Source organism: Emydura macquarii, unplaced genomic scaffold (genome assembly GCF_026122565.2).
Source record: "Emydura macquarii macquarii isolate MOO-44397 ecotype Brisbane River unplaced genomic scaffold, CSIRO-AGI_Emac_v2 contig_1483, whole genome shotgun sequence".
Classification (NCBI taxonomy): domain Eukaryota; kingdom Metazoa; phylum Chordata; order Testudines; family Chelidae; genus Emydura; species Emydura macquarii.
Window position 1 is genome coordinate 22,996,461 of NW_027131620.1, and position 13,270 is coordinate 23,009,730.

The 13,270-nt window shown below is 42.6% G+C and overlaps 1 protein-coding gene across 4 annotated transcripts in view; it reads right to left on the reverse strand.

The window, feature by feature from the left end:
• Positions 1 to 1,178: 1,178 nt before the first annotated feature.
• The window catches only part of ITCH (itchy E3 ubiquitin protein ligase), a 103,153-nt gene continuing 91,061 nt past the window's right edge, over positions 1,179 to 13,270 (reverse strand). For 3 of the 4 annotated variants that reach the window (XM_067554467.1, XM_067554469.1, XM_067554466.1), the window contains exons 22-24: positions 11,580 to 11,676; positions 11,061 to 11,133; positions 1,179 to 4,708 (exon numbers count right to left, since the gene is read on the reverse strand). In XM_067554467.1, the coding sequence (XP_067410568.1) occupies positions 4,609 to 4,708; positions 11,061 to 11,133; positions 11,580 to 11,676 (270 nt within the window). In that variant the 3' untranslated portion in view covers positions 1,179 to 4,608. The remainder of the gene's footprint in view (positions 4,709 to 11,060; positions 11,134 to 11,579; positions 11,677 to 13,270) is intronic. The other variant, XM_067554468.1, reaches the window with a different exon arrangement.

The window sequence follows — 13,270 nt, forward strand, 5'->3', positions numbered from 1 at the left end:
GTCCCCCCCTCCCCACATATCCCCCCACACGCCACTGTACTCCCCAGATCTCCACCCCCACACATGGACTCACTTGCCTTCCCTGGCAAATGCCTCCCAGGGACCCCCCCTCCACGCTGGATAGCGTGTCCCCCCCCCCCCCCCCCGCATACCCCCCTGCAACCCTCAAACCCCATCCCCCCCCAGCCCCTCCCACAGGGTCACAGCTCATCCTCACCCCCCATTCCCCCCCACTGCATATCAACCCCGGATGCTGTATTACTGTACTTTTTGAACCTTGACTATCGCTTTATTATTTTGTGCTTAAACATTTCCTCTAATAAAACGTTTTATTCCAGTCTTGGGTCTCCCCTGAGGAGACTCTATTGTGTCAATTTGTACCAAATCATGTAGTGATGTGCAAGAAAAACAAACCAAAAAACCCCCAGCAACTAGGATGAATCCCACTAACACAACATTTTTCCCCTTAATTTTTAAAAATAAAGAAAGAACTAGGAAATAGAGGCTTTGTCACAGGAACATTCAGCAAAACCTCACGTGTCACAGGAAATGTTGATGATGAGGGCTGTATCCAAGGCCCTGTCCACATCACAAAAGTTACCATGTTTAAGTACAGATTAGTATAATAAACTCTAGTTGTGGTCCCACTGGGAGGCTGTGATTTAATCTTGGGGAGATTCTTATACTGAAGCTTTGTTTCTTAATAGATATTTTTTCTTCCTGTCCACACAGGCAAGAAGAAATTGTAAACAGCTGGGTCACAATCATATTTCATCTTGGTTATTTCTGTAGTGTAAAGCCAAAATGTACAACAGCTCATTTAATTCTATCTTCCCCCACATGGCATTTCCTTTCCCTCCAACTTAAGCAGCCCAGTGACCTACACCTTGCTTCTTCAGCCCACCATTTTCACTATACACCAGGCATGAGATCCGGGTGTAGCACTAAACTTTTGACTAAAATAATTCCTAAAGGTCAGGACACTGGTTTCCATCAGGCATATGTCCTGCTGTAAACCTGCAATAATGTGATCACACTGATGATCTCTGAAATTAACGACAGAGCCATTCCTAGAAGTGAACTGCCAAACAAACTTGCTAGTTCCCATTACTAAAGGAAATATTTAATACAAATGGAAGTTTCATACCATGAAACGAAATGATGACAGGAAGACCAGCTCTTTAAGTACTTTTATAAAAGTATTTGACTTTCTGAGATACTTTTACAGTTACCTGAGTGTTTGAAATTACAGTTCAAGGAAAATTCAACAATGGAATTTCAGTACAGTATTTTACAATCCAGTGCTGCTGATCCCAGTTCATAATATACTAGTTCACTAGAGCACATATTCACAACTATGATTCTGAAAGAAAATGAAAAGCCGCCACACACACAGTCACACACACACACACACACACACACACACACACACACACACACACAAAACAGGGAGGGGGGCTGGAGATACCAATAGAGTGGAAAATGTTTAGATTACCAATCCAGGGCAGAGTCAAGGAAACGTGAACCAAATAAACAGTGAGGTACACCATAGTTTACTTTTTTTACCATATAATTAAAACTGCAATAAATTTGGTCACAATTTTTTTTTTACACAAGCAAATGGATGAATTAAAAATATATATAAAATTTCACATTGAAGCCAGTTTTAAGTCATGACCCTTTTATTGCACATTTCATTAACATTTTCTGAGCTACCCAGAAATATCAGACTATGTTAGACATAACATCAGTGGGTCAAAATTCTGTTATGAGAAAATTAACATCTTCATAAGGCAAAAATCTCAAATAGAGTTAGTGTAAGTGTTGTGTAACTGGAATCATTGACATTCTCACATGCATACAGTAGAGATAAAGTGTCAGTTTACTGCACTTTACAGGCCGCTAAATCAACTTAAGAAAGGCAGATACATGTTCATTAATCTCTACCGAAGATCTCACTTGGAGTCCAATTCACTCTACCTATCACGTGGCACACCAAATTGTGTGCTTTGCACATTGTTTTCCCCAGGTCTCCATAAAGAGCAGAAGAGTGCATCAATTGCTCATATTAATTCCTTTTTATTTCAACATAACATGCTGTAAAAAATTAACAGATTTGTTAGCATTTACAATGCTTACAAAGCAAAATGTATTTTAAAAGCAGTTTTTAGTTCTGTTTTCAGAGATATTGCTAATTTAACACTTACTATAAACTATTTTTAAATGTTAACATTTTGGCCAAAATTCAATATTTAATTTTACAAATTTATTTTTCAGTGATGTATTTCCTATTTGCAATATTTTAACATGACTTCTGGTGCTTGGGATATCCAGCCCCCTTTCCCACTCTCTAATACAGCAGTAAAGACATATAAACATGCCATTTAAGTTAAAGGAAGAAATGGAATAAGTGAGACCCCAGACTGCAAAAATATATACAAGCATTTACCTTTTTCCTGAACTAAACATTTCAACCATAAAAATATTAAACAGCCGCACCCTATAGAACTAGGGCTATAGCTATTTCAATTATAACTATTCTTTATTTTAAAAATATAGGGCAGAAAGCCTTTTGGGTGATATTTATACAATAATAATATTTCTAGGTCCCTACATGAATCATGATGCAGAACACAAACTATTTTCCATAGCTTAATCTTGCATTATCTCACTTAATGTCATCTCTCTCTTGTAAATATGTTAGATAACTAGGCTTCATTATAAGAATTAACGTCAACAGAAAATATTTATAAGGCTTTAGTTCCATGAGCTATATGTTGTAAAATATCCATCAGATGTTTTGGGAGTTGGCAGACATTCCTTCAGGTAAGACGAAGTCAGCTCAGTTCTCATCCACCAGAAAAGATAAATGTGGGTCAATTTCTCTAAAATCAGCAACATGTTCACACGCATGTCTTGGAATATGCATGGCAAAGGAAGTAAAACACTACAATGGTCTAACTGTTCCTCCTTCTTACAAACACACTGAGGGACTATTGATTCCTTTGCATGGTCTGATAAAGAAAAGCCCGCATAATAAATGTTAAGAAACATTTTCTTCCAAGATGGAAGTTCAATTTGACAGTTCCCCATCTTTCCTCTTCCAGCTCTAACATTAGAAGCCTTCCAAAGGGCTTCTGCCTCCAGAGTGTCACAGTGCAGGTATGCATTAACATGCAGTACTGCCATTTCAAGTGTCATCTCTCTTCCCATAGCTAGAAACTCCTCTCATGGAAGTTTAACCACCCCAAGGGAGGAAGGCCGTTAGAGAGCTGACCAGGTACGGAAAGTGCATTAATTCCAAAAGAGGACATATAATGTAAAATACTATTGTATACTGCTAGAGAATTATAATACTAATAGATTATAAGAGGAAGTGAAAGGTGTTATCGGTCCAAATCAGAAAGAAAACACACTACAGAAGTTACTGCTTAGAAGAAACTCAAGGATGCTTTAGCCTGAACATATTAGTTCTAATCTCTACAAAGTATTTAATTTACTGATAAAGCAACATTAGGAAGTCAGCAATCCTTGACTAAATTTTCCAGTACTGACAATCTTTTGCCAATTATAGCAGATCAGTTTTCCACCAAAATTATAAGCGATATAATTTCGAGGCTGCTTTATAGCTATACTTTAGAATCCAGTTACATTGCTAAACCTCTTCCTGACAACTGGATATAAAATCTTAGAAGCAAACTATTTGATTGGACACTTAACAGTAACATCAAGTCTACTTTCCATTAACTCATTGGACAAGAAACATCAATCTGCAAATGTATTCAGTGCATTTACTTGCAATCCCAGGTGGTCTCATCTCTTACAAAATGAATGTTGAAGTACCACAGTGTTAATATTGTATCCAAAGTTAAGTGTGTGTATTACATGGAAATGGGTCAAAATTCTTCTGAGATAGGAGAGGGCACTCAAACATAGTCACAGCCTCAGACAGGTGTTTGGCATGCCAGAGTTAACAGGATTTAAAAAAAAACCCCAAAGCTACACCCTGGATGTGTGCAATAGTTCTACATCCTCTTAGCAATGGTCTGAATCAAGAAGACATGAGAACAAGCTCCAGAAGGCTAAAAATAGTCAGGCCACACTTGAGTGAGAAACAACAGCACAAGCAATAGATCTGCTCATAGTACCCAGAAGCTGGTTACAAGCTGGCTCTAATAACACTGTTGTAAAGAGGCTTATGAGGATGCTGCAGCATTGCAGCTACCAATGGACTTCCCAGTGCATCAGTAGCAAAGAAATGCTACTAAAAAGGAAAGACAGACTAGTTTTAAAAAACTGTCATTAAGAAGGACACATTCTAATTAATGAATAATGAAACAAAAGCAGAACCCAGAGCTGTATTAAATCTCTAGTTAGATCAGATTTCATTTGTAAGCTGTGCAATTTGCTGATTTGATTTCTGGAAGGGCTCTGTAGAAATCCAGAGTTAGTGGGGATAAAATTTCAGGATTTTACTTGCACACTAGTAATTGTTTAAATAAATCCTAGTCAAGTCTACTTTACAAAGAGATGTGCAACAAGCAGAGGAAGTGAAGAACGTACATCACACAAGTTCACGTTCTTCAGGGTGCAAATCCACACATGTGATTACTCTTGCCCAAATCCTTCTGTTTCTTCAATTGCAAATAATAATTTTTCCTTCAACTGCTCATAACTCTTGTAGGGTGGCAGGTCCAAGCGGTTGAAACTGAAAATAAAAATTAAACAATGGCTAAAAAAGAATTTTAAAAAAATCAAACCACAACAAAAACAATCATTCACTAACAGATGTGCCAAGAACATAAATTCAGGATACCCTTAATTCATCACTATCCAAAGTGGAAGTCACGCTTATTACACAACTATTTATTTTATAGCTAGACAGAGAATGAAAAAAAATCCACTGATAGCCTGGAGCTACATTTTCAAAAAGTGACCAGTGATTTCAGCTGCCTCTATTTTTGGGTGCAAAATTTGACACACTTGAAAGACTAGATTTCCAGAAGTGTGGAGCACTCATCCACTGAAAATCAGATCCCTAAAGTGTTTTAAGTTGGGCAACCAAAATCATTGGTCACTTTTAAAAGTGTATGCCCTGGAAATATTACTCAAAATTATTTATTTTTTCCCCTGAGAAAAATGAAAATGGCTGAAGGAACAAGTCTATTAAAGACAGAGTAAGTTACATCTTTTCTGCTTCTATTTTTTAAATCAAAAGGAGGATGTTTCTAATATAAAATGTATTGTGGTTGATGGAAGGAGACCAGATTAATGCTGACTTTTTTTGGAAATAAGTTTACGATACAATTTAAAAATTAAGTTAGAGACAGAGCCCTGTGTATTCCAGTTGTACAGCTGTCAAATTTACAGTGGCATTTACCCCTTGCCACAGAATATTTGTCTCAATTTTCATTTAAATAAATTGTTGTTAAAATAACCTTGAAAATGTGAATCACGTGTAAAAGAGAAGCAGTATTCTCTTCCTCGATTTGCAGACAGCAGTTTTGCGAGGTTTCAATTGCCCTTTCTCTCAATTATATATTGATTCTAAACTTGGCATTTTTAGGTTTTAATGTTCACACTCAACTGTTTTCACTGCTAATCATTTTAGCAGGAATATAAAGCTGAAGTGCATATCCAGTCCCAAACTGCCTCCCGCCATCCCTTCGCAGGTGGAGAAATTAATCACGTAACAGACAGTACTCATGATTTATTCACAATATTTTTAAAAAATTAAATGAAGTTGCCATATAATTTCCAGTCTACTGTACCAAAATGCCACAAAATATGGGGACCTTGCTGCATAATTTTACAGTTGCATCCTCCAGGCCTTGATTATACATTAAAGGCAGGTTCTGGCTATTGAAAGGCTGAAGTTATTTCAGAGTGAATAAAGGGGAGGATCCTTACAACATATAATAATCAACTTAACTTTAAAGTCATGAGAAATTTGAGCTTCTTGTGATGCAGAAAAGAACAAATTTAGTGGTTTAAAAAAGCAACAGTCAGACATTATATTGAATGGCATTCACTCATCTTTGCATCAGATTAGGAAACTCAGGTCTCACAGAGACATAACTTTCAAAACTGGCAAGTAATTGTGTCATTCCTTTGGCTAGATGTTTATGTGACCAACACAAACAACATGGCTTTGTCTCTTTACAGTGACTGCACCCCATACAGAGGGTAATGGGCCCACAATTGCCTTGTGCTAACAGATTTTATCTTTTAGCTCAAGCAGAAGCTCATGCTTTTCGATCTGGAATTTCCAGGTTCAATGACTGCAGTGATCTGCCCAAGGATATTCTTACAAAAGACAGCTGGTGTGAGCCAAGATTAAGGTTTTATAGGAAGTGCAGTGACAAGAGAAGAAATTGCTGTATAAAAAACTTGAAGTCAGAGTTACAGCTATTCATAATTTCTGAATATCCTGGCTCTATTTTTTTGTGTTCCATACTTGATATTTTACTGGAACATCTGTCTCAACTATACAGCACTAGTTCCATGAATCCCCTTCCCACACTCCAAAAAGCAGTCTCACTGTTTGTCATTTGTGCCTTCCCTGCCATACTCCAGAGCATTAATGAATGACATGCAATATAAATTGTTGGCCTAATATATCCATTAAAATATGCCAAGCACCGAATTATCAACTGGGGCACAATCAGTGCCAGAAGAAAAAATGGTTACTCACCTTGTAACAGTTGTTCTTTCAGATGTGTTGCTCATGTCAATTCCATTGTAGGTGCATGCACGCTTCCATGCACGGTTATCGGAATTTTTTTTCCCCTTAGCAATTCCCATAGGGCCGGCTTCGGCACCCCCTGGAGTCCCATGCACATGGCATGGTATATTAAGCACTGCTGGCCATATGCCCCCTCAGTTCCTTCTTGACATCAACTCCAACAGTGGGGACGGGGAATGAATCATGGAATGGATATGAGCAACACATTTTGAAGAACAACAGTTACAAGGTGAGTAACTGTCTTTTCTTCTTTGAGTGCTTGCTCGTGTCCATTCCACTGTAGGTGATTCGCAAGCAGTACCTGGGAGGTGGGTTCAGATTTTATAAGTTAGTTGATCCAGTATCTCCCTGCCAAAGCTGGCATCATCCCTTGCCTGCTGAACGATGGTGTAGTGGGAGGTAAAAGTGTGCATTGATGACCATGTAGCAGCTTTGCATATGTCCGGAATAGACACTTGCACCAAGAACGTCACAGAGGAAGCCTGCGTGCTAGTTGAGTGAGCTGTGATGTTGCCCAGGAGGGAAACCTTTGCCTGTTCATAGCAGAAGCGTATGCAGGAGGTTATCCAGGAAGAGATCCGCTGTGACGAGACAGGTAAACCCTTCATCCTGTCTGCTACTGCGATGAACAGCTTCGTGGATTTACAAAACGGTTTTGTCCTTTCTATGTAGAAGGCCGGGGCTCTGCGTACATCCAGTGTGTGCCACCTCCGTTCATCTTCTGAAGTATGCAGCTTCCGGAAGAATACCGGCAGGAAGATGTCCTGGCTGGTATGGAATTGCGACACCACCGTGGGCAGGAAGGCCGGGTGGGGCCTCAGCTGGACCTTGTACTTATAAAAGATCATATAAGGTGACTCCGAGCTAAGTGCCCTGATCTCAGACACCCTCCTAGCTGAGGTGATGGCCACTAAGAAGGACACTTTCCACGATAATAGCAGAAGGGGGCAGGTAGCCAAAGGCTCCAACGGTGCCTCCATGAGCCTAGAGAGGACTAAATTTAGGTCCCAGGGGGGTAACGGATCTCTGACCTGGGGGCAGAGTCTTTCTATACCCTTCAGGAACCTAGCCACTATGGCGTGAGAGAAAACTGACTCCCGTGAATTGGAGGGTGGAAGGCTTAAATGGTGGCCAGACGCATCTTCAATGACGCAGTAGCTAGGCCTAGAAGCTTAAGGTGCAGCAGGTAATCCAGGCGCCTGGTGGGGTGTGATCACCTGTGCTGCGGCCCAGCAAGTGAATCTCTTCCACTTGGCTACATACGATGACCTTGTGGAAGGTTTCCTGCTACCCATTAGTATGGCCTGCACCTGTGACGAGCAAGCTCATTCCTCCAAGCTCAGGTTGGCAGTGGAATACATTTTTCTCCCAAATGAGTCCAGCTTTTTGTTATTTTTATTTTTGGGAGTCGAGCCGGGCTGCCCCTGCCTATCCCGCTCGTTGGCAGCTGCCACTACCAGGGAGCGGGGTGGCATGAATAAGTATTTGAACCTCTTTGTGGGGATGTAATACTTTTTTTCCGCTCTTTTTGAGGTTGGAGGCAGAGAGGATGGTGTTTGCCACAGACCCTTAACCAACTTAAGGACCTCATCATGCACTGGCAGGGCGACCCAGGCCGGCGCTACCGCTGCTATGACGTTGAAGTGGTTATCAGACTGCTCCTGCAGCTCCTCCGCTTCCAACCCCAGATTCGAGGCCACCCTCTTAAGAAGTTCCTGGTGTGCTCGGAAATCATCCAAGGGGGGTCGATGGTCCAGCAACAGCTCTCCTTGTCCGGGTAGGAGGAGAATGACTGCCATGGGGTTGGAGGAGGTGGCACTTCCCCTGGGCGTGGGGGGGGGGGGGGGGAAATCCAGTGGATCGGATTCCACCTCTGAAGCAGAGCTGTGGGCCTCTGCAAGGGGAGCTGGGACTGCAGATTGTTTCCCCGAGGATATGCAGGAATAGGGACCTGTGGTCACAGGGAACCCCCAGGGGTTCCAGCAGGGCCAATGGGTTGGCCACTGGCCATGAGGCCAAGCTGGTGCAGCTTGACAGGGATCTTGCTCCTGCCCCCAGGTCAATGGGTCTGCGCAGGGTGGGCTGCTGGGGCTCTGTCCTCGCCCGAGTCACCGGAGTTGCTCCCTGGTGACCAGCGACGACTTGTGCTTAGCCCCCTTCTCGCCGGGCGGTGCTGTGGAGAACGGGAGCAATATCTGGTCTCCCTGTCCCTTTGATGCGCCTGTGACCGCTGCCTTCAAGACGGTGAGTGTGAGTCTGGTGACCGGCAGTACCGCTGTCTGGACTGTTGCCCCTCTGAAGGAGACATTTGGTGGGAGGAAGAGCGGGAACAGAGCCAAGCCACTGGGGAATATCTCAGTGCTGAGGACTGATGATAACGCTGCTCCTCCCTGGGTGAGTGTTCCGATGCTAGCGACCAGGTTCTGCGCCATGCACACACAGGCAAACTCCTCAGTGCTGGAGACCGAGATTGGTGCCTAGCCTCCGATGGTGAGTGTCTGCTTGATCTAGAGTGGGACCAGTGCCGTCCTGCTGGGACCGCTGCCTTTGGTGCCGGGGACCAAGAGCAGTGACGTGTCGACACCACTGGACTCCTCGGTACTGGGGTTCTGCCTCCAGCGACCATCTCGATGACAGGGAGCGTGCCCATGGGGATCGATGTCTCAAGGATGGTGATCGTCTCTGTGGTGACCTGGCCCATGGAGAAGCATGTTGGGGCTCCAGCAAACGGTGCAGCCAGTGGGGGGGGTCCCATTGGGGGCTTTCCCTTCAACGCCTGTTGCCCTCCCTTTTGCCTGCTCCATCCGAGGCACTGGCGTTGGAGTAGGCAGGGCCATCAGTTCGCTTGCCATTTGAAACGCTTCCAGCGTTGACGGCAGCATGAGCTGCAGAGGCCCTCTTCCGCTCCCCACAGTCGGAGGGTGCTCTCTGGCAGGGCCCTAGGTGAGGCCTGTTCTTGTAGGGACTGCTTGGCCCACTGGGTCTGTGTCGCTCCGGCGCTCAACCCCGCGTCCTTGGCCTTCCTTTGCGCGGGGGATTCTCCGACTGCTGTTTCTTTTGCTGCTTCTTCGACGGCAAAGAAGCTTGGTGCCACTGTGGTTCCGGTACTGGAGATGCGCTCTGCCCAGACATGGTGCTCAGTACCGAGAGAGAGCGGGACGTCTCCAAAACCGGTCTGAGAGCCGTCTCCATCAACAAGCATTCAGACAGATTTCCCGCTCCTTTTGAGTTCACAGTCTGGATGCCTTACAGATCCGACACTTGTCCTTCCTGTGCGACTCCCCGAGGCACTTTAGACAACTGTTGTGGGGGTCGCTAAGCAGGAAGGCTTTTCTGCAGGACTTGCAAGGCTTAAAGCCCGGAGATTGGGGCATGCCATGCTGCCGTATGGAGGTCCCTAAGGGGACTACCTTACCTACGAAACTATTTAGACTAACTACAATGCTCACTATTTAACAACTACTTAAGGAAACACTTAACACTAAATCGCTAAGAGACACTTGCAGAAGCAGCAAACAAAGCACAGTTCCCGTAACCATCAGTGGCGGAAAGAAGGAACTGAGGGGGTGTAGGGCTGGCAGTGCCTAATATACCATGCCATATGTGCGGGTCTCCAGAGGGCACTGAAGCCAGCCCTATGAGAACTGCTAAGGGGGAAAAAGATTCCGGTAACCGTGCATGGAGATGCACATGCACCTACAATGGAATCAACATGAGCAAGCACTCGAAGAAGAAATGCTCTATGTCTGGATCTAGCTGCAGAAGGAAAATATCTAGGATTGTGTAATGCTCGTCAGTTTCCTTTTACAGGCAGTTCCACTGTAAAAGTGTAAAACACTTTTGCAGAGGGTATTGTTGCTACAGCAGGCCAGAAAAACAAGTGGAAGGCAATAAAAAAGTAAACCAAGTAAGAAAAACAATGTTGATTATCCACTGGAAACAATTATGTGGATCACTAAGGTTTAAAGAAAGAACTATAAAAGATTTTTGGTACTACACTAAACTAGGATTCAGTTCAAATGGATTATCCCTACTTATTTAGGGCCTGACTGCAAAAAGTCCTGGGCATTCTCCACTTTAGCTAAAGCTAATGTAGGATTTGCAGAATATAGGGTGATTATGGCTGTAAAGCAGATTCCAGGACAGAGCTAATTTGTGTTTTTTAATCTCTGGACCCCTTGATATTTCTGATCATCACTTTTAGAGTCCCAAACAAAACGTTGCTGTATTATACTACTTTAACATTTTAGCAAGTGTTATCAGTAACAAAGGACGATTAGAAAGACAATAATATTCTAACCTAATGTGTACTCACCAAGTGTGACTTCTAGGTAGCCAGTTTTCTTTTCCAACTTTTTCAATACAAAACTTCTGGGGTCCATTGCTCCCTGCAATAAAATCCAGTATTTGAAAGTGATGCCCATATTTGCAGCTGAGAAAGTGTGGGATATAGCTAACTTTCCTTAACACAGGAGACAAGATACTACACATCAAATCTAAAGCACTTCAGAAAGACAAGACTATCTTTACTGGACATATAAGAATAAAGAAGTCTGTCTTCAATCACTCATCTCCACCCAGATCAAACCATTTACATGGTGAAATACACAGACTTAAAGAAATGGGTTTGAAGGAAGCCTGGGAGCATTTGAAATCAGTGTATGTTTTTCTCCAACCTGTCATGGTTCAAATATAATGGGGATTTATGAGAATAGCTAGTGAAATGTATTTGGTCTGATTCATTAAAAATAGAAGTTGTTCATAAACAATCACACAATACAGTTCTGTCCTTTTCAAAAATGAGCTAATACATTAGAAGGATTATTCTGCATACCCATGAGGTCAGCAAATCCTCCAACTGGTAATCTGCATGTTCCTGTAACAAACTGCAATAGTCGCATTCTCTTCTCATTGTCTATTTCTTTCACAAACTGAAAGGGAAAGTATATAAAACAGATATGTAGGTGCACCTTTCACAAAGAACATTAGTAACCATAAATTAACCAGTCAGTGCTGTGAAAAGTCTCTGCAGCAGTAATAATAGTTTTCATTAATAAAGTCTCTCTCAGCACTTTACAAAGTTAGGGAAGAATTATGATCCCCATTTCACAGATAAGGCACTGAGGTAGAGAATTACTTAAATTCAATTATTTGCCCAAAGGAACATGAAAAGCTACTTTATCTTAATTTTACATGTTATATGTTACATTTAAGTTATTTGGTTTCTTTATTCAGAATTAAGTACATGCATAAGTAACTATCAAGAAAAGTTTCTTTGGAGTGCATCAAGACAGCTCCTAACTATTTGTATTTTAGGAAAGAGAAAATATGTTCCTGAAAAATATTCTTTTTCAAATACTAACTGTTCAAGAGGTGATCTATCATTTAATACTGCATAGCTCTAGTCTCCATTTTGAACATCAGACACTGGGTATCCAACATTTGACACGATAACGTCTGGACAGAAGGTTGGGTGTCTATTGGCATAACAGGGAACATATCCTTCCTGGGAATATATTCCCATTTTGGTGGCAGTATTAATATTGGGAGAGAAGGTAAGAGAACCTATTGCCAACAGCCAAACATCTAGTTCTTGAAGGGTCATGGCAGTCAAAAGTGAATTAATGTCTCCAGTGTCTGCAGAGAATATGTATTTTCCAGCTTGCTGTATTACAGGGACTGACAGTAGCATCATTAATGCTCTGTCTCCAGATTCACAATTTGCAATAAAGCCCTAGGGATACAGAGGGGCAGCTGGGCAGGATCCTGGAGTACCTTTAATGCTTCGGGGTTCAGAATAGTCAAGAGTGCCAGTCACTAGCTTCCCCTACAAGGAAGGTTTTAACAGGTTTCCTCAATTTAGAAGGAAACAAGCTTCTCTGAGCTTAGGTCCATCCCAGCAGAAGTCATGGAATACTTTCTCATAAAGCTGAACAGTAGCAGCATTGCTCAGGCAACTACATTCCTTCACACCATATGGCCATTTCCTTCTTTTAGCAGGTAGCATGTTTTCCTGATCTATGTAGGGCTTTATTAATACGATGCATGACAGAAGGCTGGGCTTTGCTGCAAAGTTCTTAGAGAGAAAGAATGATTATTTACTTTCTCATAACTGTTCTTCTGAGTTGTGTTGCATATGTCCACTACACTGTAGGTATGTGCACACCTCGTGTATTGGTGCTAGCAAATTTTCCCTAACAGAGCCTATAGCGGCAGCCCTGCGCACTGCTGAGTTCCTCCGAGGGTATAAAGGGCGGAGAAGCCCCACTCCTCCTCCAGTTCCTTTGCACCAGAGCTTGATGGTAGACTCTGATGCACTGGGGAAGGAGGTGGGTCGTGTAAGAGACATGCAACACTTCACAAAAAACAACAGTTATGAGAGAAGGTCAGTGATCATTTTTTTCTTCTGAGTGCCTACATATGTCCATTACACTGTAGGTCAGTGGTTCCCAACCTTTTCTCTGCCACGGCACACCTCAAACTCCAGGGTGCTCTTCTCCCCACCCCCAGATGCAGGAGGGGAGC